This window comes from Phyllobates terribilis, unplaced genomic scaffold (assembly GCF_046119375.1).
Source record: "Phyllobates terribilis strain yellow unplaced genomic scaffold, ASM4611937v1 Scaffold_9__5_contigs__length_417890890, whole genome shotgun sequence".
NCBI classification, from domain to species: Eukaryota; Metazoa; Chordata; class Amphibia; order Anura; family Dendrobatidae; genus Phyllobates; species Phyllobates terribilis.
Genome location: NW_027362769.1, coordinates 281,462,164 through 281,487,075, shown reverse-complemented (window position 1 = coordinate 281,487,075; position 24,912 = coordinate 281,462,164). Strand labels below are relative to the sequence as shown.

At 42.9% G+C, this 24,912-nt stretch overlaps 1 protein-coding gene across 1 annotated transcript in view; it reads left to right on the top strand.

Annotated features, from left to right (window-relative positions):
- The window catches only part of WDR75 (WD repeat domain 75), a 94,552-nt gene that overhangs the window by 46,990 nt on the left and 22,650 nt on the right, over positions 1–24,912 (top strand). Inside the window, exons 11-16 of the mRNA XM_073647837.1 lie at positions 3,058–3,173; positions 6,106–6,284; positions 9,760–9,923; positions 11,815–11,995; positions 14,506–14,600; positions 21,519–21,614. Coding sequence (XP_073503938.1) covers positions 3,058–3,173; positions 6,106–6,284; positions 9,760–9,923; positions 11,815–11,995; positions 14,506–14,600; positions 21,519–21,614 — 831 coding nt within the window. The remainder of the gene's footprint in view (positions 1–3,057; positions 3,174–6,105; positions 6,285–9,759; positions 9,924–11,814; positions 11,996–14,505; positions 14,601–21,518; positions 21,615–24,912) is intronic.

The window sequence follows — 24,912 nt, the reverse complement described above, 5'->3', positions numbered from 1 at the left end:
ATTTGACTAAAGCCCTAGTTCCAGCTGCCGAAAATATCCCCACAGCAAAATGCTGCCTCCAACATGCTTTACTTTGAGCATGGTGGTGTTTTTGTAGTGCACAGTGCTGGTTTTGCACCAAACATACCTTCTTGAAATTCTGGCCAAAAAGTTCAATCTTGGTCTCAGAAGACCATAGGACTTTTTCCCACTTGCTTTTCACAGACTAGATATAGGTTTTGTTTAAAAATAGCTGGGCTTGGATGTTTTTCTTTGTAAGAAAAGGCTTCTGTCTTGCCACCCCTAGGCTACAAGGCAAACATGAAAAATACAAAAGATTGTCACCATACACAGCCAGTACGTGCCTGAAATTCTTCCAGCTCCTTAAACTTTGCTGTAGGCCTCTTTATAGCTTCTCAAACAATTTTTTTTTGTCTTTTCATCAATTTTTGAGGGATGTTCAGTTCTAGGTAAGGCCATTGTTGTGTCAAATTTAAGCCATGACAGTTTTCATTGTTTCATGGTATATCTAATGCCTTGGAAAAATTTTTTTTACCCTTTTATTGAATGATAAATTTCAACAATGAGATCCCTTTGCTGTGTTGTAAGCAGTTTATAGACCATGACTTTTGCTATAAAATGCAACTAAAAAATGTCTAGCAAATCCTACTAGAACAGCTAAACTTTATATTGGCATCAATCAGGATCACTGTAGGTGATGGCAGCTATGTATTTTCTAATATATAACATGAGTTTAAATGTGATTGGCTTATTCTGAACAAAACCGCATCCCCACATCACACTAATGCAATCATATTATCTTAGTTTTTGTACATTCCCCTTCAAAATTATTTCCGTTTGTTTCTCAATGGATTTGGACAGATTGTGATCTGACAGTCGAATCAATTGTTCTAAGCTGTTTATAAGGGTATGCAGGTCATAGAAAGATGAATAAAATACTGAAAATATATGAAAACTTGTCATAAATAAAACCTTCAAATCAGCACGCAATAAATAAGCCCTCACAAAGCTCCATTGCAAAGAAGTTAAGGGTCTAAGAAAAAAACGATGAACCAATGATTACTTTTTTTTTTTTGCAAAGTTCTGAATTTTTATTGAACACTAAAATATAAAATCCCTTTACGTTTGGTATCTCTGTATTTGTGCTAAAAATACTACTAAATGAAGGCCATAAAAGCAAAACCCATAACTCTATGGTGGAATTGCTCAAAAACAAACCCTAAGGCTATGTGCCCACGATGCAGAAATGCTCAGGATTTTTTCCTGAGCGTTTCTGCATCTCCCTGGCAGAAAAAACGCATGCGCGGATTGTACGCGCGGATTGTACATGCGGATTGTTCATGCGTTTTCCTGCCAGGGACATGCGGAAGTGAAGCGTTCTTCACATGCATTTCCGCATGCGGGTTGACAAGCGCTTTCCAAGCGATTTTAGCATCACTTGGAAAGTGCTTGACAACTTGGTCACACTATATAAATCCATGCAAACAGCATGGATTTATATACTGTGACCAGAGAGAATGTCAAAAAATAAAAAAATAAATATATACTTACCCTCTGATGGCCCCCCGGTGTCTTGCTTCCCTCCGTTCTCCCTTGCCAGCAGCGGTAACTGAAGGACCTGCCGACGTCAGCGTCGTGTGACCCGTCACATGACTATGACGTCAGCGCAGGTCCTTCAGTCCATCGCGAACTGCCGGCAAGCAAGGAGGAGCACACCGCAGGCCGCCAGAAGGTAAGTATATATTTTTTATTTTATTTTTTTTATTTATTTTTTTTTACAGTTTTCTATGTTACCCAGGTCCGGAGGAGAGTCTCCTGTCCTCCACACCCGGGTACCATACGCACATTAGAACGCGTGGAATGCACATCTACATATACAGTGATGCGTAATCCATGCGATCTAATGCAAGTCAGTGGCGGCGAAAGCGCAGCACTTCCGCAAAATTATTGGTAGTGCTGCGTTGTTTTCCGCAATGATAATCCGCAGCGGAAATTTCCGCAGCATGTGCACAGCACATGCGGACTATCATTGGGGGACATGGCAGGCTTCTAGCATGCGTTTTTTAAGCATTTCTGCAGCGTTTGTGCCGCTGCGGAAACGCTTAAAAAATGCATCGGGGGCACACAGCCTTATTCAGCTTTAGACGGACAAATGGTTATTTACAAAGTGGTACTTTACCGTTTCGGTCCTCTTCAGAGTCATAACAAAGTCTGAATTACTATCTAAATCACTCTATGCTCTGTGCGAACTGGAAATTTTTCTCAGTGTAAGATTATGGAGCCGTGTTCTGAGCTCCATAGGTTTATATAGTAAAAGCCAATTCCGTTATAACCCGGAGCGTTTAAATAGCAATGACGTCACCCAGAAGCTCAGCAGAACGGCAGTAGATACCAGAGAAGATAGCAATTGGCGATTATAGGAATACAATTACTCCTCAGTACATAGACATATACAAAGGTTTAGGAGAAAAAAAAAGTTCATGGGAGGTCTTTTTTTTACAGGGCTGTGGAGTCTGTAAGCCAAACCTCCAACTCCGACTTCACGACTCTGACTCCGACTTCCATTAAATGGGCCCCTCACTCACTTCATGCATAAATAGGACTGCAAATAAATTTTGTACATTATCTTAAAAAAAATATATATAAATTTGTTGCTAAGTTTTTAGCATTCATAACATCTTAACAAAATAAAAGATCACTGGAAAAATGTTGCTGACATACAGTAGAAGTATGAGAAATGTTATTTAGGGCTATAAAGGCACAACAATTAAAAGTTTGAAAATTGCTACATTTTTTAAATGACACTACATATATGGTAAAACTAATGATGTTTTTAAAAAAAAAACAATTTATCCCTTTGAAAAACAAACAAGCTCTCATTTGGCTATGTGGGTTCAAAAAGGTGTAAAGTTATGGCTCTCGGAACAATGTGAGCAAATAAAAGTGCAAAAATGAAATATGATTGCATACTTAATGCAACAGAGCCATCGTTTTGCACATGCTCCTCTTTATAGTTACATACCTTTTTAAAATTGATATTTTTGCTTTGTTTTTCAGGAAATGATGTGAAAACTGGCTTGATTTTTGATCCTAGAAGCAAAACCTTAGTTCTCAATGGTAAACCAGGTCATCTCCAGTTTTACTCACTACATGATGACAAACAGCTTTATAATGTAAGCTTCTACTGTAGAACCATAATATAGTTAATCTTTTTACACTTATATGTATCAATATTGCTTCTTTTATAAAGTTGTGACAAATTAAAAATGATAGAAATTAAGAGTTTTATGTACCATTAGTGTGTAAAAAATACAATTTCTCCTGCATAAATCAAGGCACCATACAGCCATATCGGTATTAAAAAATAAAATGCCATCGCTGTTGAAATGCAGACCTGAAAGAAAACGCAAAAAATTTAGACAAGTTTTCCGCTTTCAACTTTCTTTCAGCTTGCTAGTGTTAAGTTATAAAACCAGTTATACTTGCCCTCCAGCGCCGCCTCTCTGCTGCTGCTGCTGGTGATTGTTTACAGGCTGCAGCTGTGATTTTACGACTACAGAACACACGACTGCTGCAGCCGATCCCTGGACTCGTACTGTATGCGTCATTACCACTAAGCTCAGTGAATTGTTTCAACAGTCGTGAGCTATAGTTGTGACGTCACCCCTGCAGCTTGTAAACGAGCACCAGGAGCGGCCTCAGAGAGCAGGGGAAGGGAATTAAGATGATTTTAATATTTTTAACACCCACATGCTAATCGTGGGCATTAATGTGAAAGTTTAAAGCCAGCCCCTTATAAGTTGCTCCTCTCTGCCCTTGGTCCTGGGAATATTGTGGCGTCCACAGTTGACATGCCTTGGTGTGAGAGCAGAGAGGATTGCTGAGCACACCGCCTGAGCATCAACTTAAAAGAACAAGAACTTGAAAATGGAAATATGGTGAACACCTGGACAGAAAGTTGGCAGAGCTCATTGTAGTCAGTGGGGACAGTTGGGCCTGACCTGTGTGTGTCTACTAATGAATCCGTCCCCAGCTGTTTCTGTGGCTCTGCTCCATAATGGAACAGGACAACAGAAGGATTTAGCACTATTGTGAGCAAAGTCTTAAAGGGGTTGTCCATCATTTTCTAACATTTTTGTTGTGGCCTGGGGAGAATAAAACCGTATGACTTGAAGGCATGGTCAGGGGGGGGGGGTGTCCTGGAATTCTGCATGGTGTCCCTTTTTCTGCTCAGAAGTTGGGATGTATGCTCTACACTGCTGCCGCTGGTGTCTGTTGTACAATAGGTAACGCATAGACTAGATCTTCCACTGCAAATGTCAAAAGGAGAAAATTGATTCCAGCAGATAACGTTCCAATTGTTTTATGTCCAAACCAGACAATAATCTGTGTGCTGATTAACCTTTGTGGCCATTCCTGGCCCAGAGAGTGCAATTTCAAGAGACTGACATGCCTTTAGAAATTGCCTATCACCTGATGATAAATGCTCCTAGTTTGGTCTTTAGCCAGCGTATGTTTATATGTCCATTTCTATTCCGTATTTCTATGCTTAGATGCGCAATGCACTGCCATACACAGGTGCCACCACTTGGCCTCACCTCCGCTATTCATACATCATATGGTGACAAGCAGGGCCCTCACCCCTCTTGCTGAATATTGTGTTGCCCGATGTCTGAGTTTGAATATGCTGGTGCTTTACAAATAAAAAAATATATATATAATTTTTTTTAGTTAACACCACTGTAATAAATCCAGAGAGATAAACTAAAGCACTAGAGCTCCACTGACAATAGGTGACAGACACCGATGTCTCCCTCCAAAGACTTGGGTCACAAATCATGCCTTGATCGCTCTCCATACGTCAGTGAGTCCACTCCAGATGAAGTTTCCCAATGTTCCATATGTGTAAAGAATATCTCTGAAAGTTTTTTAATAGCAGCTTAGGCAAATTGGTCACCCCCTAATCAGGGCATAAAATGGCATAAAACTACAATCTGAAAAGTTTGCTTTCCACTATCTGGTTGACTGCTCTATTTTACCATAAATGCGTTGAAGACATTATTTTATGCCAGTTCCTAATATGAGTATTAGGGTATATGCACACAGTGCAGATTTGCTGCAGTTTTGACGCTGCAGAATTTCTGCACCATTTCCGCACCTAACAGGCAAATTAAGTTACTTTCAGTTTTTGGTGCGATTTTTACATGCGGTTTTGCCGCATGCTTTTTTTGATGCAGTTTTTATGCATGTGTTTTTCATGTCTTCATGTTGAAATTAGAGAATAGGTTTTTTTTTAAACAAACTTTGATGATCATGTAGCGTTTTTGTATGCGTTAACGCATGCGGATTTTCCTTATCTAATGCAAGTCTATGGGTAAAATCTGCATGCGTTAACACAAGAGAAATAGACATACTGCTGACCTGAAAAACGCACCTCATGTCAGTTTCCGCAGGTGCACAAAAACGCATAGTGGGCATGGGATTTCTAGAAATCCCATCCACCATGCTGTAACATCTGGCCGCTGCTGTTTTGACGCAGCATAAAAATGCAGTGTCAAAACCGCAGCAAATCCGCACCGTGCGCACATACCCTTAGACGTTCCTCATGGGCTGCACAGCTCTTCTGGTCACAAAATGACTGCTGATGGAGGAACGTGATCGGCGTCCTTCAACTGGAGAATTGGCTTCTCATGTGAAGTTTTGTGTTTTTTTAATGGAGGAGGTTGATGGACTTATGTAGTCACACGCTCCTCCACCAGCAATCTTGTGGATGAAGATATGCACTCTGTGAGGAATGCTGTGTGAACAAGTGAATTAGGAAATACAAATGAAAACAATGAAACTTTACATCTCTAATACTCTTCCATAGGCTTTCTGGCTAATGCTAGGTTCACACTTACACAGTTCTCTCCGCCAAACACTATATCGAGGTTTCCGTCAGTCTCCGAAACCCCGATGAAGCCATTCACTTAAATGAAGCCTACTGTGTCCACTGTTAGACTATGCCCAGACATTATTTGTCTTTTTTCAGACTTGCAGAGAGATGTGACTGTGTATATGTATGAATTGCTTACTTTATGGTAACATGACTGTCCTTGCACACAGCTCGATATAGTCCAACAAGAGTTTGTCAATCAGGCCGGTCTACAGCATATAGATTTGGTAAAGGCTACGTTCAATGCTGAAGGCAACTGGCTAGCAACTATCGAAGAGTTTAAAAGAAAAGGAGCAGATCACCTTGAAGTACAGATGAAGTTCTGGGAATACAATGACAAGCTGCAGAGGTAACCATTTATTGCTAGATTATAGCAGAGACCAGAAAGAGCAAATACTCTAGGATTTTCTCTAATCCTGAAGCCACAATGGTCAAAACTGGGCAAGATCTGTGAAATTTAGAAATGCATTGCTTTATTTCAACATATATAGTATTGGTGAGTTTTCTGTGTTAAGTCAGCCAGAATTATTGGTAGCATTAATCTATTCTCCTCATTAAAAAAGGGAAATACTAGGGAAAAGGACGAGTTGTAATTTTGAATGGCATCATTAGATAAACCATATAATGTAATGAAATAAGGAAAAAAGAATCCATGTGTGATCAAAAAAAACCTCAACTCCGAAAGATTTTTAGGTTATGTTTTTATGTCGTTCATTAGACTGTAAAAATGACCTGGCGACATGGTCATTCAGACAGATTAATAGCGGCATTTAAGGGCATAACTGCAGCGATCGGTGCTACTGTTACATACAGAATACAGCTAGTACCTGCCAGACATGGTGCTGGCTCAGCTCCTGAACACAGTCCATACATCCACAATCCACACCCAGTGTGGTCACAAATGAGTTAAAGGCTAAAAAAAAAAAAGGGTTTGTGTTGGCATTTTTTTTATATATTAGTGGAGCTATATTTTATTGGTATCATCTTTAGTGTACACACAATGTTACAATTGCTTTTTATTGCATTTTTTAGGAGAAGGTGCAGCAACTTAGTAATGAAAATTCTAGCAGTCTTATTTTGATTTACAGCAAGGGTGGGCAATTAATTTTACCAAGGGGCCACATGAGATCATGCCTGTTGTAGAGGGTGGAATCAACAGGCTGAAATTAATACTGTTCAATATTAGTATTACATTTAATATTAATAAAATGTTATCACTTTATATTGAGCAGAATTAAGTATATTGACATCCCCCTATATGCCTTATGAGCACGCTAACAGCCCCCCCTGTATACCGTATGAGCCTGCACCCAGCCCCCTACATGCAGTACGAGTCTGCTTACCTATATACAGTGTGAACCCCTATATACAGTCTGAGTCTCCACATAGCACCGGTACATAGTGTGAGCCCCCACATTGCCTCCTATATACAATGTGAGCCTCCTATATACATTGTGCGTCCCCACATAGCCTCTCTGTATACAGTGAGCCCCATATAGCCTCTTATATACAGTGCGTAGCCTCCTATTTAAAGTGAGCCCCCACATGACTGCCGAAATGGTGTGAGCCCCCGCATGACTGCCGAAATACAGTGTGAGCCCCCGCATGACTGCCGAAATACAGTGTGAGCCCCCACATGACTGCCGAAATACAGTGTGAGCCCCCGCATGACTGCCGAAATACAGTGTGAGCCCCCACATGACTGCCGAAATACAGTGTGAGCCCCCACATGACTGCCGAAATACAGTGTGAGCCCCCACATGACTGCCGAAATACAGTGTGAGCCCCCACATGACTGCCGAAATACAGTGTGAGCCCCCACATGACTGCCGAAATACAGTGTGAGCCCCCACATGACTGCCGAAATACAGTGTGAGCCCCCACATGACTGCCGAAATACAGTGTGAGCCCCCACATGACTGCCGAAATAGTGTGAGCCCCCACATGACTGCCGAAATACAGTGTGAGCCCCCACATGACTGCCGAAATACAGTGTGAGCCCCCACATGACTGCCGAAATAGTGTGAGCCCCCACATGACTGCCGAAATACAGTGTGAGCCCCCACATGACTGCCGAAATACAGTGTGAGCCCCCACATGACTGCCGAAATACAGTGTGAGCCCCCACATGACTGCCGAAATACAGTGTGAGCCCCCACATGACTGCCGAAATACAGTGTGAGCCCCCACATGACTGCCGAAATACAGTGTGAGCCCCCACATGACTGCCGAAATACAGTGTGAGCCCCCACATGACTGCCGAAATACAGTGTGAGCCCCCACATGACTGCCGAAATACAGTGTGAGCCCCCACATGACTGCCGAAATACAGTGTGAGCCCCCACATGACTGCCGAAATACAGTGTGAGCCCCCACATGACTGCCGAAATACAGTGTGAGCCCCCACATGACTGCCGAAATACAGTGTGAGCCCCCACATGACTGCCGAAATACAGTGTGAGCCCCCACATGACTGCCGAAATACAGTGTGAGCCCCCACATGACTGCCGAAATACAGTGTGAGCCCCCACATGACTGCCGAAATACAGTGTGAGCCCCCACATGACTGCCGAAATACAGTGTGAGCCCCCACATGACTGCCGAAATAAAGTGTGAGCCCCCACATGACTGCCGAAATAAAGTGTGAGCCCCCACATGACTGCCGAAATAAAGTGTGAGCCCCCACATGACTGCCGAAATAAAGTGTGAGCCCCCACATGACTGCCGAAATAAAGTGTGAGCCCCCACATGACTGCCGAAATAAAGTGTGAGCCCCCACATGACTGCCGAAATACAGTGTGAGCCCCCACATGACTGCCGAAAGACATACTCATCTCACTCCCATTTTCCCCCAGGCAACGGGTGAGGGCATGGTGCGTCCTGTGGGCCACTGTTTCAACCCTTTAGTTGTCTATCCACGGGCTGCAGTTTGCCTAGCTCTGCTTCATATCACACAGTTGTAACTTACTGTATACAGAATGATTTATTGCAAAAGTTGTGCTAATGCGTACTGGCTTGTGCTAAAAGGACACTTCACATACATTGGGACACTAGGGTCCTATGGCTATATCTAGCTTGCATGGCTCAAACTTTCCCAATGTATATGCAGAACACACGGTCAGAGAGGGAAAACGCCTCATTGCGCCTCCTGTTTTATTCTTTTCACTTGCAGGAATTTAGAGATGTAAAATGTCTTATCCAGCAATATGACTCCAACCTGGTGCTCAATCCCAACAATTGCTTAATACTGGTATAAATTTCCAGCTCAAATTCTAGGCGTTATGTTGATGAGATCTACTCTTGATTTTATATTATGATGGCAAGAAGCATTTAAAGGGAATCTGTCAGCAGGTTTTTGCTACTGCACCTAAGAGCTGCCTGGTGTAGGCACAGAGAAGCTGAATGCAACGATCTATCACTTAGATTACTGGGTGCAGCCTTTCTGACACAGAGTTCTTAGATTTAGCATGAAGCAGAGCTGAGAAATCTAACCCCGCCCACTCCAGGCTCTCCATGTACAAAGTCCGTAGCTGGTGAGCTGCCTATCACAGGAGGGGGCTTGTCACACCAGAGCTCATGGACCAGTTAGTCACAGCAATGATAAGTTAGTGGTGCTAAAACAATCATTTACGCAAAGAAAACCACATGAGAGCCATCCCTGAAATCTGAGTTTTAACCCCTACCTCATGCTGTCTTTAGATTACATAGCAAAAACCTGCTGACAAATTCCCTTTACAACCATGTGATATTAGGCTTAATACATGCCATACATTATTAACGGAAGTATTTTCCTCTTTCTAGTAAATGTTGTCTTTATTTTAAAGCTTTGTCTTGAACACGACAATCAACTCTCCTCACGAGAACCAAGTCACGTCCCTTTCTTTCCAGTGTGGATACCTTTCCGAAAAAGCTGCTCCCACTTTGGTAACAACGGGAACTGATGGCCTATTTAAAGTTTGGGTACTGCAGGACAATTCTGACATATATCGTAAGTCCTATATACATTTTATGACCTATATCTTGAGTCCAATATGTATATATTTTTTATGGTGTTACATGATGTAAAACAAAATGGCAACTCTTCTGCTTCATTTTCCCTTTTCACTCAGTGTAATGTGTTATATTGTGGGTAACCTTTACGTGTTTGACATTTAGATTTCAGAATTATACCTGAAAAGCAAACTTTGTGTGTACCGATTCACGCACATTTAAAAGATACTGGGTTCAACATGGCTCTTGCGTTTATTAGAGACAATGTCTCCTGATTTTACACTTTTTTTTTTAGCTGCGATTTTCCATATTTTGATGTTTTATTTTTTTTATGTCCTTGAAGGAGAACATTTAATTGTTAATGTCAGACAGCAGAATGTGTACAGTGCTTACAGGCTCTTTCCTATTGAGCTTGTGAGCACTATTTTGAAGCTGGCTGGAATTACTGGAACATGCTGTTATATGCTAATCCCGGCCAGTTTCAGCACAGCACTTGCAAGCTAGACACCAGCAGTGGTCGGTCTCCTAGGAAATGAGCTGTAAATAAAGTTTTAATCTCTGGAATGACTGCACATTTTAATGAGCAGTGAATTGCACAAGTGCTGTTTTTTTAAGCACTATCTGACAATATCCATCTATGAAACAGGAATAACTATGGACTCTATGTTGAATGCAATCTTCCAGCTGTTTGTTTGCTATGTAATCTGAGAGCAGCATAATGTAGGGGTTGAGACCCTGATTCTAGCAATGTGTCACTTGCTGGTCTGCATGCTGTCATTTTGATACAATCATTGTTTTCCCTGCCAACACCACTGATTAGCAACTTTCTGTGATACTATATATTGCCAGAAAGCTGCTAATGAGTGGTTGCAGTGTGGCTACACGCAACAGTTTACCAGGAAGCAAGGCAGCTAGTCGTGTGATCACCTCCTGTTGATCAAACTGATTTATAGTGAAACTACAGCACACAGCCTAGTTAGTGACACATCACTGGAATTGGACTCTCAGCCCCTATAATCATGCTGCCCTCGGATTACACAGCAAAAACCTCCTGACAGATTCACTTTACACTTTTATTTGGAAGTGGTGTGGTATATCTAATTTTCTGTTTGGGTCTCATTTTTAAATGCTACTAATTTTAATAAAAAAATTCACTTTGAAGCAAATTGTGTTAAGGTTGCGAGTATGAAGTGTTGAGTGGCACTGTGACAATGTATAGAGATGGCTGTTTGTTTGTTTTTTTACAATCAATATTGTATTTTGAAATGTATTGCTGTCAAAAGTGCAAAAATGTCCCGAATACCAGATGCACAAAATGTTAAGGAAAATCACAAATCAAACTGTGGGAAATTCAGGACTTATGATTCCTGTTATGAATTTAATGTATGAATGTAGAGTAGTGTTCTGCACCACCAAGATGGAGTGTCCCTGTACAGAAGCCTCTCGTGAGTACTGCAGTTTGTGCCCACACGTGACATCGCTATAGTGGGGCGAAGCCACTTATTTCACAGGGTGCACGTCTCCAGTAGTACAAGCTCTTTACTCTGCAACTACAGCTGCTTGCCGATTTCTAGAAAACACCTGCGGGGTGCAAGTTAATGAATTCCCAGAGGGGTGTGAGCACAGGTGCCATCCCCTGCGGTTACTCTGCACCGATTCCACAGGATCCTTTTTAGACTACTGGCTCTGGCCAAGCAGCGCTGTCCAAAAGCACAAATAAATGAGGGGCCCAAACGGGGTGCCAAATCTCTCATACTGATTTTGGGGGTGACAGACTGCTTTTAGCTGTTTAAATTGTTATCATACTGCTAATTGTTACAGATTAATAGACCACCTTATCCACCTATTTTTTTTCATCTGTAATTTGGTTTGGTAATTTTGTTTATCAGGGCGAAGCACTGGCTGGAGCTGTGAATTTCTCGGCAGCTATCATGGATTCAAAGCTTCTGCTTGCAGTTTCTCTGCAGATGGGTCTCTTCTTGCTGTTAGTTTTGAAGACGTAATAACTATTTGGGACTCTGGTTCTTGGGATTTGCAACATACTTTCTGTCAACCACCTGGCAAAATCAGGTTAGTAACATCCTTTTTAAAAGCAAATAATAGAATGTTTGTTTCTTTCTGAAAAATTTAATAGGTAGCTCTATCAAAACTACAGTATCTGTGAATCTATCAAGGGAGAACAAGAATGTTTTCTTCACTTCAAGCACTTTTAGTTCATCCCTGGAGTGGTGACATTAAGTTCCCTGTCCCTAGTAATATACTTACCATCCGCTGTCTTCAGCTCTTCCCAGTGCCGCTCTGATCCCGCGACGCCATCTTGTGAGCACATTTTCTGACTGACCGGAAGTCAGCGGTAACGGCCACAAGCTCTCAGTGTAAGTCTATGACAACCTTATTCTGGTCATGTTCTGGCTCTCATAGACTTACACTGAGATGTGACGTCCAGATCGTCCAGCAAACACTGGAGCGATCCCTCATGTCGTAAACTGCTGGAGACTGACGTGAGTGGTGGTGAGAACACAAGACGGCGGCTGGGAATTATAAGTCTGGGGGCAGGGGACTGACATTAGTGACACCATCCAGCAGTAAAATAAGAACAAGTGCTGGAGTGCTGCTTTCATGGTGCTTTCATGACTCCTGCACTGTAGTAAGACTTCAGACCCCACAGTAGTTTGTACACGAGCAGAAACCAGTAAATAGGAAAATGGGCTGAATATCCTGAGTAACAGAATAACAAGGTTTATTAATAAGGGGTTGTCTCGGGCTTGTATTTTGATTGACAGAAATAGGAAAAAACGCCATCATTGCCCATGCGGTTCTGGAACACGGGAAAACGTCTTTGCTTCAACACAGTAGAAAACAGCATAAGAAGGAATCCAGCTCCACAGAGAAACTTTCTCTTTATTAGTGAATGAATTCAAATCCAGGAGTGAGGATTGAAAGCAAGTCTTAGCATGGCTGAGATGATTCCATGGTCGGATGATGGACCAGGTGATTGACGCGTTTCTGGTGTTGTCTGGCTTTTAATCCTCACTCTTGCATTTTAATTTATTCACTAATAAAGAAAAGATTTTGCTCTGTGGAGCTGGATTCCTTCCTGTGTTTGGATGGTCAATCTTCTGGGGATCAGGCGGCTTTTGGCAGCTCTGCATGGGCAGGATGTACAGCGCTAGAATGGCACTCTTCTGTGGCCTGTGGACTTGCTGCAGATCTTACATTGCAGTTTATTTGATTTAGTGGCCACTACACCTGGCTGCTGCAAATAGCTAATCGGTGGGGGACGGTTGTGAGGTGCCCACCAATGGATTACTGATGTCCTCTCCTATGGGTACAACAAAGGAGAGGAAAAAAGAGATGCTCAAATGGGGATCCCACACAGTAATAAGCAAAACTATGTAAATATTTATTGACACATCATATAAATAGAAAAAGATCATATAAAAACAATTTAAAACCGCCAAACAGGCCCAAAAGAAGAAGCCCGATCTAGAGCTATATGATTGAGACACCACCAAACCCCAACAAAACAGGTGTTAATAATAAAGCTATACACAGTGCATACAAAATATATATAAATATGTCACTGGGTCCCATCAAGGGATGTTCACATGAGTTAAATAAACATAGTTTGTATGATAGCCATCATCCTGTGATACAATCAAATTAAAAGAGGCGAGTATATAACACATGTCACAAAAAATATGAAAACATGCCTAAACAGGCAATTGAAGAAATACCTGATATAACCATGAACCTCACATGAATATGTAGATCACAGGAACGAAGCAAAAATAATAATAATAATAATAATGGGTCCTATGAGTAGGTCAATAGTGTAAACCTGATGGAAAACCCTTTTAAAATAAAAATGAGTCTAATTGTTTTTCTCCTTAAGGGTATGTGCACACTGCGTCTTTTAGATGCGGTGCACCTGCATCGTTTTTTAATCAGGAGACGCTCAGTGTTTTTCAGAAGTGTTTCCATTGTTGTCCTCAGTTGTTTTTACAGCTGCTTTTTTTTTTCCTTTTTGCGTATGAAATATTGTCCGTTTCCTAGAGGAAGCACCTGGAGATGGGCCATATCACTTTTCAGCCACTTGACTGCTTTCGAACCCTGAAAGAGTTACTGAGATAGTAGATGGCTGCTGCTACTGATTAGTTTCTATGTAGATGGAAGGGGGAGGAGCTCTGCCTAAAGCCCCCCCCCCCCTCCTATCTACATAGAATTGTATGCATAGAAGCCTTCATATCTAATCTCAGTAATGGGAAAGTCTGTCTTCACTGAATACACATTTTACCCTGAATTGAGAATTTTGGTAATGACTGATCAATTCTGGCAGAGAAGGAAGCAGATTTTTCTGATAAGATACTTTACATAGTTTATTATTTTCATGTGTACGATTGATTTATGAAATAAAAATTAAAAGTTACTCTTTAAATCTTTAGCCGCTGTTTAAAAAGGAGATCATTCCAATGTTTAAAGCCATTGCGTTTTTATAAAAACAAGTGTGCTGTAATAAGTTTTTCCAATTGCCAATTTAGTTTTCAAGTTAAATAGTATTATCTGTCCTTTTTTCCTAGGAACCTATGTTTTGGAAAGATGAGTTCTTCCAAATATCTTTTGGCTTCAACGGACAATGGATTTATAAACTGCTGGGACCTCCTTACTTGCAGCTGTAAGTCTATAATACGGAAATAAAGTGCAACTCCCCCATCTCACCTAATGTTACTAATTACCAGAACAGAATTTAGCCAGGCGCAGAGGATCGGGATCCAGTGTCCCTAATGCCTCTCTGAGCATGAGCACTTGGAGCCCTGGTGATTGTGATTACAAGATCCCAGGCAGGATACTCTGAGGACTTAATGTCCTGCTTTCCTAATCCTGGCTACTTTGCATAGGCTTGGGTCAAGTTATGGGGAGGTGACAGGTTCTTATCAGTAAGGCTGTGAGGCCATGATGAGCTTTTGGTGAGCTTTTGATGAGCTTTTTTTTAATCCTTAGTGCAATAGCTTGGATACAGTAATAGCATCTGTTTGCTTTTATATAGTATTAGCATCCAATTATTGACTGACTGAGAACAAGCATGTGCACCCCCACTTCTGTTGAGCACTCAGAGTTAGGCTAGGGTCGCACGGGCGTATAAATCAGACAAGTGCAAACTGATATATATATTTTTTTTATCGGATAGCACTCAGACCAATGTTGTTCAATGGATCAGTGCTGCTGAGATTTTTTTTTTACTGATAGAATCCTGTGACCCCGGCCTTACTTGAGGGTTCCAGCGGTTGGAACCCGTAGCAATCTGATTTTTTGTGACTATCCCTTTAAGGAAACTGACATCCGATTCATGCTGCCTGAGTCACTGGCAACATGAATCAGACACTGGCTCTATTATGTCAGCCAGGTATGGTTTACTGTATGTGCACATGTTAACTATTTGCAGCAGAAATTACTGCTGTTAAAGGGAATCTATCACCCCCTGGGACTTTTCAGACCACTAATATGGGCATACATGTGATAAAAATGTGATTCTGTACTTACCTATATGTCCCATATTAGAGGTCTGGTTGCTGTGTAATTGCTTTTTATTAAATAATTTCTGCCAAGCCCCCCGGACGCCAAGGAATCCCCGCCTACTAGCCCTATTTTCATACTCTCTCCACCTCCCCTGCACGTCGCAGGGCCCTGTGACGTGCAGCTTCCAGCCGGATCCCGCACCTGCGCTGTTTCCTCTGTGCGGACGGTGATCTTCTCCCTGCCGTCAGTGTAGTATTTTGCAGCAGGGAACTTGTGCGCAGGCGCCGGTGAGTCACTCTGCCTTCCCAGTTCCTGCGCACAAGTTCCCTGCTGCAAAACATTACACTGACAGTAGGGAGCGCCGTCCGTACAGAGGAAACAGCGCACGCGTGGGATCTGGCCGGGAACTGCACGTCACAAAGCACTCTGACTTGCAGGGGAGGTGGGGTGAGTATGGAACTAGGGCTAGTAGGCAGGGAATTCCTGATGTCCGAGGTAGGCCAAACTTAGCAGAAATTATTTAATTAAAAGCTATTACACAGCAACCAGAACTCTAATATGGGCCATATAGATAAGTATAGATTCACATTTCTATCACCTGTATGCCCATATTAGCGGTCTGAAAAGTCCCAGGGGGTGACAGATTCCCTTTAATCGCGTTAGAAATATGCCCGACCGCCGTACTTCAAGCACAACTCTAAGGAGAAAATAAACTTTATTCTTCTTGGGAGCCACCGGCTTTCAGTCATACAGGCGTGCCAGCGCGGCTACCATCACTGCTCACAGCACTGTGAGTGGCGGCTTTGATGCACCCTGGCATCAAAGCTGAGAGCCAACTTTGATAAGTGCCGGAGTGTGCTTAAAGCCTTTACTCAGTGACTAGCTGTGCTGGCACACCTGTATGACTGACTGAGAGCAGGCAGCTACCAGGAGAAGTAAAGTTCATTTTCTCCCAGGAGCCAGGCTTTAAATACTGCAGCCAGGCACCTTTCTGACACTCTTAACCTGCAGATTAACCCTATACCTGCAGGTTAATAGAGCTATCTGACGTGATTGGTTCCCTTTTAATGCTCAACATGTTAAGACAAAACTTTAAAGGGATAATCTACAACCCCTGGCAAAAATTATGGAATCACCGGGCTCGGAGGATGTTCATTTAGTTTAATGTTGAAAAAAAGCATATCACAGACATGGCACAAAACTAAAGTCATTTCAAATGGCAACTTTAGGGCTTTAAGTAACAGTAAAAGAAATAAAGAAAAAAATGTGGTACTCAGTAAGGGTAATTTTTTTTCAGACCAAGCAGAGGGAAAAAATTATGGAATCACCCTGTAAATTTTCATTTCCAAAACTAACACCTGCATCAAATTAGATCTGCTCATTAGTCTGCATCTAAAAAGGAGTGATCACACCTTGGAGAGCTGTTGCACCAAGTGGACTGACATGAATCATGGCTCCAACACGAGAGATGTCAATTGAAACAAAGGAGAGGATTATCAAACTCTTAAAAGAAGGTAAATCATCACGCAGTGTTGCAAAAGATGTTGGTTGTTCACAGTCAGCTGTGTCTAAAATCTCGACCAAATACAAACAACATGAGAAGGTTGTTAAAGGCAAAAATACTGGTAGACCAAGGAAGACATCAAAGCGTCAAGACCGGAAACTTAAAGCAATATGTCTCCAAAACAGGAAATGCACAGCAAAACAAATGAGGAACGAATGGGAGGAAACTGGAGTCAGTCTGTGACCGAACTGTAAGAAAACCGACTAAAGGAAATGGGATTTACATACAGAAAAGCTAAACAAAAGCCATCATTAACACCTAAACAGAAAAAAACAAGGTTACAATGGGCTAAGGAAAAGCAACTCTGGACTGTGGATGACTGGATGAAAGTCATATTCAGTGATGAATCGCGAATCTGCATTGGGCAAGGTGATGATGCTGGAACTTTTGTTTGGTGCCGTTCCAATGAGATTTATAAAGATGACTGCAATAAGAGAACATGCAAATTTCCACAGTCATTGATGATATGGGGCTGCATGTCAGGTAAAGGCACTGGGGAGATGGCTGTCATTTAGTGATGAGCGAGTATGTTCTGTTAACCCTTTCGGCCGAGCACCGAGTAGTTACAGCTGCTAGGTGTTATGTTCTAATCACTCCCGTGTGCATGATTTGCGAATGGTTGACAACTTTAATATATGTGAGGAATGTGTAAGAAATAGACATTCTTTACTTGTACTAAAGCTGTCAAACAGTCGCAAATCATGCACACGGGAGTGATTCAAACATAACACCTGCAGCTGTAACTACTCGGTGCTCGGCCAGAACATACTCGCTCATCACTACTGTCATTACATCTTCAATAAATGCCCAAGTTTACATTGATATTTTGGACAGTTTTCTTATCCCATCAATTGAAAGGATGTTTGGGGATGATGACATCATTTTTCAAGATGATAATGCATCCTGCCATAGAGCAAAAACTGAAAACATTCCTTGAAAGAAGACACAAGGTCAATGTCATGGCCTGCAAATAGTCTGGATCTCAATCCAACTGAAAATCTTTGGTGGAAGTTGAAGAAAATGGTCCATGACAAGGCTCCAGCCTGCAAAGCTGATCTGGCAACAGCAATCAGAGAAAGTTGGAGCCAGATTGATCAAGAGTACTGTTAGTCACTCATTAAATCCATGCCTCAGAGACTGCAAGCTGTTATTAAAGCCAGAGGTGGTGCAACAAAATACTAATGATGTATTGGAGTGTTCTTTTGTGTGTTTGTTTTTCATGATTCCATATTTTTTTCCTCAGAATTGAGTGAGTCCATAATTTTTCCCTCTGCTTGGTCTGAAAAAAATTACCCTTACTGAGTACCACATTTTTTTTCTTGATTTCTTGTACTGTTTCTTAAAGCCCTAAAGTTGCCATTTGAAATGACTTTAGTTTTGTGCCATGTCTGTGATCTGCTTTTTTTTCAACAACTTTAAACAACTGAATGAACATCCTCCGAGCCCGGTGATTCCATAATTTTTGCCAGGGGTTGTACTACTGGATAACCAGTGTGCTGAATAAAGAATGATGGGCTGCAGTAGTCACGTGCCAAACATTAGTAAACAACTCCTTTAACTTGACTATTATATCTTAAAGAACCTGGCTATTTCCGCACTTAAGCCCATTTGTGATGAGCTCATTGGAGAATGTGCAGGGCCGCGTCACAAGCCTATCCACCAAATGATTGCTGATGTGGCCCTGTGTGGAGATGGGAGCGCACAGTGGGTGCAGTGCTGCTGGTCTTTACTGCTCCTCTACAGGCACAGTTCTGCTGGTCTTTACTGCTCCTCTACAGGCACAGTTCTGCTGATCTTTACTGCTCCTCCACAGGCACAGTTCTGCTGGTCTTTACTGCTCCTCTACAGGCACAGTGCTGCTGGTCTTTACTGCTCCTCTACAGGCACAGTGCTGCTCATCTTTACTGCTCCTCTACAGGCACAGTTCTGCTGGTCTTTACTGCTCCTCTACAGGCACAGTGCTGCTCATCTTTACTGCTCCTCCACAGGCACAGTTCTGCTGGTCTTTACTGCTCCTCTACAGGCACAGTGCTGCTGGTCTTTACTGCTCCTCTACAGGCACAGTTCTGCTCATCTTTACTGCTCCTCCACAGGCACAGTTCTGCTGGTCTTTACTGCTCCTCTACAGGCACAGTGCTGCTGGTCTTTACTGCTCCTCTACAGGCACAGTGCTGCTCATCTTTACTGCTCCTCTACAGGCACAGTTCTGCTGGTCTTTACTGCTCCTCTACAGGCACAGTGCTGCTCATCTTTACTGCTCCTCCACAGGCACAGTTCTGCTGGTCTTTACTGCTCCTCTACAGGCACAGTGCTGCTGGTCTTTACTGCTCCTCTACAGGCACAGTTCTGCTCATCTTTACTGCTCCTCCACAGGCACAGTTCTGCTGGTCTTTACTGCTCCTCTACAGGCACAGTTCTGCTGGTCTTTACTGCTCCTCTACAGGCACAGTTCTGCTCATCTTTACTGCTCCTCTACAGGCACAGTTCTGCTGGTCTTTACTGCTCCTCTACAGGCACAGTGCTGCTGGTCTTTACTGCTCCTCTACAGGCACAGTGCTGCTGGTCTTTACTGCTCCTCTACAGGCACAGTGCTGCTCATCTTTACTGCTCCTCTACAGGCACAGTTCTGCTGGTCTTTACTGCTCCTCTACAGGCACAGTGCTGCTCATCTTTACTGCTCCTCCACAGGCACAGTTCTGCTGGTCTTTACTGCTCCTCTACAGGCACAGTGCTGCTCATCTTTACTGCTCCTCTACAGGCACAGTGCTGCTCATCTTTACTGCTCCTCTACAGGCACAGTGCTACTGGTCTTTACTGCTCCTCTACAGGCACAGTGCTACTGGTCTTTACTGCTCCTCTACAGGCACAGTTCTGCTGGTCTTTACTGCTCCTCTACAGGCACAGTGCTGCTGGTCTTTACTGCTCCTCTACAGGCACAGTGCTGCTCATCTTTACTGCTCCTCTACAGGCACAGTGCTGCTCATCTTTACTGCTCCTCTACAGGCACAGTGCTGCTCATCTTTACTGCTCCTCTACAGGCACAGTGCTACTGGTCTTTACTGCTCCTCTACAGGCACAGTTCTGCTGGTCTTTACTGCTCCTCTACAGGCACAGTGCTGCTGGTCTTTACTGCTCCTCTACAGGCACAGTGCTGCTGGTCTTTACTGCTCCTCTACAGGCACAGTGCTGCTGGTCTTTACTGCTCCTCTACAGGCACAGTGCTGCTCGTCTTTACTGCTCCTCTACAGGCACAGTGCTGCTCATCTTTACTGCTCCTCTACAGGCACAGTGCTGCTGGTCTTTACTGCTCCTCTACAGGCACAGTGCTGCTCATCTTTACTGCTCCTCTACAGGCACAGTGCTGCTCATCTTTACTGCTCCTCTACAGGCACAGTGCTACTGGTCTTTACTGCTCCTCTACAGGCACAGTGCTACTGGTCTTTACTGCTCCTCTACAGGCACAGTGCTACTGGTCTTTACTGCTCCTCTACAGGCACAGTGCTACTGGTCTTTACTGCTCCTCTACAGGCACAGTGCTACTGGTCTTTACTGCTCCTCTACAGGCACAGTGCTACTGGTCTTTACTGCTCCTCTACAGGCACAGTGCTACTGGTCTTTACTGCTCCTCTACAGGCACAGTGCTACTGGTCTTTACTGCTCCTCTACAGGCACAGTTCTGCTGGTCTTTACTGCTCCTCTACAGGCACAGTGCTGCTCGTCTTTACTGCTCCTCTACAGGCACAGTGCTGCTCGTCTTTACTGCTCCTCTACAGGCACAGTGCTGCTCGTCTTTACTGCTCCTCTACAGGCACAGTGCTGCTCGTCTTTACTGCTCCTCTACAGGCACAGTGCTGCTCATCTTTACTGCTCCTCTACAGGCACAGTGCTGCTCATCTTTACTGCTCCTCTACAGGCACAGTTCTGCTGGTCTTTACTGCTCCTCTACAGGCACAGTTCTCCTGGTCTTTACTGCTCCTCTACAGGCACAGTGCTACTGGTCTTTACTGCTCCTCCACAGGCACGTTTCTGCCTCCTATATAGCCTATGTGTATATTGATGTATTTAATGTGCCTGTACAGCTAGGGTTTACGTTTACTGGTCAGTACATAGTTGCCTTGACAAGCTCGTCTACAATAAGATCACTTTTTATGGGGGGGGGGGGGTTATTTTCCTGGAAGTAGTTGGCTACTAAACATTTATACTTTGCAGCCACAGCTCCCCTTATACATTTTTTTATAGCCTGAGTGTAATATATAGTGGATACCATGAAGATGAGGGAACACTGCTCAATTCTAAATATATAAGCACATACGTGTCACACCACATTATAACCAGGAGATTTTTAACAGTTATTTCAAAGGGGTTAAAATAAGAAAAAGCAAATGTATGTAATTCCTAAAAGTATTGATTATTGTAATTCACTTATATATTTTAGAGAGATTATTATATTTGTATAGTTCGTTTGCAATGTGAACTGTTGTATGCTAACTTTTCTTGCATATATATTCACAGTAACATGGAAGGCACAGCTTAATGCTTGTATCCTGCAGCCTGACTGTGTTTCCGAAAATATCGCTGCATTTTCTTCGGTTTCTGGAAGTTCAACCAGTAAGTGCAGAAAGTGAGCAAAAGTAACATGTAGGAAGCACCAAGCACTGTCACCTTCCACATACCATCATATTGCCATTCTACTAGAAACAGAAAAACAAATATGGAACAAAATAAGGTTAAGAGTTGCTTAAAATGAAAGAATTACTGTAGTTTTTTTAATCCTCTGGTATATTTATCATACTTGGGCATGCACCCCGGACATGAAGGTAAATCTGGAACTGCTCCAATGCACTTTTTCATGTGCTGTGCCAGTATTATAGGGGTTTTCTTCCTTCAGCAAAGTGGAACCCAAAATGCTATAAAATGACATATAGGGCAGTTACCTGTGCATCCAGAGTTGGCTTCCCATCGCTACTCAGGTCTTGGTGTTTTGGCTGCAGCGGTAACGTCACATTGACAGTCCACATCTGCTGTCGCGGAGATCCGTGTTTGACAGCGCACATCACCGTTTTAACCAATGTGAAGTCATTACTATAGCCAAATCACCAAGACCCGAGCAGCGATGGGGGAGCTGACACTAGAACAGTGGAGGGCTGAGTGCCTGTCCTGTTGTTTTAGGAATTCTACAGCATTTGGGGTACACTTTCCTGAAAACCTCTTAGATACAAAGGTATCCGTGGATTTGGCTTTCAATCTGTTGCTGCATTCCCAAGAAATCTTTGTTTTTTATTCATTTTTATGCATTAAGGCTGTGTGCCCACTATACGTTTTTTTAAGCGTTTCCGCAGCGGCAATTCCACTGCAGAAACGCTTAAGACGCTTGGTAGAAGGCCTGCAATGTTCCTCAATGATAATCCGCATGTGCTGTACATCCGCAGCACTAACAATTATTTTGCGGAATCACGGCGTTTTCACCGCCATTGGACTTGCATTAGACCGCATGACATCCGCATCACTGCTTCGGCAGATGCGTATACCATGCGGTTCAATGTGCTGATGGTACCCAGGTTTGGAGAAGAGGAGACTCTCCTCCAGACCCGGGTACCATAGTACCTGTAAAAAAAAAAAAAAAAAAAGAATAAAATAAAAAATATACTTTATACTTGCCTTCTGATGGCCCCCAGTCTCCATAGCGATCAGTCTTGGCTTGCCGGCAGCTCGCGATGGTCTAAAAAGGACCTGCCATGACGTCATTTAGTCATGTGACGGGTCATGCGACCTCTGACGTCAGCGGTCGTGTGACCCGTCACATGACTAAATGATGTCATGGCAGGTCCTTTTAGTCCACTGTGAGCTGCCGGCAGGCCAAGACAGATCGCTAAGGACACCGGGGGCCATCAGAAGGTAAGTATAATATTTATTTTTTACCATTCTTTCGGTCACAGTATATAAATCCATGCCGGTTGCATGCATTTATATAGTGTGGCCAAGTTGTTAAGCACTTTCCAAGTGATGCTAAAATCGCTTGGAAAGTGCTAGACAACCAGAGTGCGGAAATGCAAGTGAAGAACGCTTCACATCCGCATGTCCCTGGCAAGAAAAAAACGCATGTACAATCCACATGTACAATCCGCATGCGTTTTTTCTGCCAGGGAGATGGAGAAACGCTCAGGAAAAATCCAGAGCATTTGTGCATCGTGGGCACATAGCCTTAAGGATTTAAGTGCTCTGGGCATGACAGAGCACTTACTGACCCTTGTTCTTCAAGGGTATTTCCCTGCCTAGCACCAGCCTCTTTGGCTTGATTGCTCACTGTATTTCATTTTATGGCTCCTGATGTCACAGACAATGATCTATCGATCAATCTAAACAGATTGGTGCTTGGCAGGGAAACTCCTCGGGGGGCAGGGGCTCAGGAAGTGATCTGTTAAGCCCCCGTCACACTAAGCGAGATCGCTGCTGAGTCACAAGTTTTGTGATGTAACAGCGACCTCAGCAGCGATCTCGCTACGTTTGACACTTAGCAGCGACCAGGCCCCTGCTGTGAGATCGCTGGTCGTGTCGGAATGGTCTGGACATTTTTTTGATCGTTGAGGCCCCGCTGGGTAGCATGTATCGGTGTGTTTGACACCTTACCAACGACCTAGTTGATGATTCAGACACAGAAACACATAGGCGTGCATCTTTATACAGATCTTTATACGGGTTGCTGCGTCGTTGGGAAGATCTGACTGTTTGACATCTCACCAGCGACCACATAGCGGCGCAGCAACGATCCCTGACAGGTCGTATCGTTGTCGGGATCTCTGCAGCGTCGCTAAGTGTGACTGGGCCTTTACACCTGGAGCACTTAGCCCCTGATTTGCATAGTAATTAAACATTGATTTAATTATAGATAGAAAATATAAAGGTGTCCTTGAATTTGGCTTTCAAATCCCTGCATGGCCATATATCTGGCTTTGGGGTGTGTTGGGTTGTTGATCTTGATGAGATTCCCTTTACTAAATCTCTAGTTCTATTGCTGCCAGTCCAATGTGGTTATAGGCATGCAATTTTTTTTTTTCATCCAGCAGCATGAATAAAAACCATTTGTGTTCTCAACAAAAAAAAAACTGAAAAGATTGTGGACTGCCACAAATTAGAACGTGTTTTTTTATAAAAAAAAAAAAAAAAAAAAAATCAGGTTGAAATTATCATTGAATACAGTCAGTTCAGTATCTTTACTTTTGCCACATTTGGCTAAAAAGGGGACTACATACTCTGGAACCGTTGGTACGAATATCAAAAAAGGATTGTGCTACAAAACATGGAATTTACCCAAAAAGCACCTACTCCCTCTATCAAATAAACGGCAAACAAATGTTTATACTGTGCACCTCTACCTGCTGTTTTTATGTTCTTCCATTATAAATGTGAATTACTTGCTAGTTCTCAATCGGACACCTCCCCCCGCCCCTCCACACACACACATCCCCTCCCCCCCTCTCCGTTGCCCACTCTCTCCGTTGCCCACTCTCTCCGTTGCCCACTCTCTCCGTTGCCCACTCTCTCCGTTGCCCCTCCCCTTGTTTAATATCCCTCTTTCCAATTTTGCTCCCTTAACTCCCCAAGTTTTTGTCCCCCATATATAAAACAAATGTTTCTGTTTTCATTTGATTGTATTCAGTTCTTATCCTATATGTTTGTTCTTTGTTGCAACATTCTTAAATAAAGAATTTATATAAATGGGCAGAGAAAAAAAAGGGACTACATGCAAAGAAAAAGAACCTGGCCTTAAACTAACCACTCATTAATTTAGTGGTAGTTTTTTTTTTGCAAAGTTTAAATATGAAAGGACTCGAAATGGCATATATATAGATATATAGGTGTATGCAGGAGGACCCGAGCAGATTAATTTATAGTTTTGTACGAAATG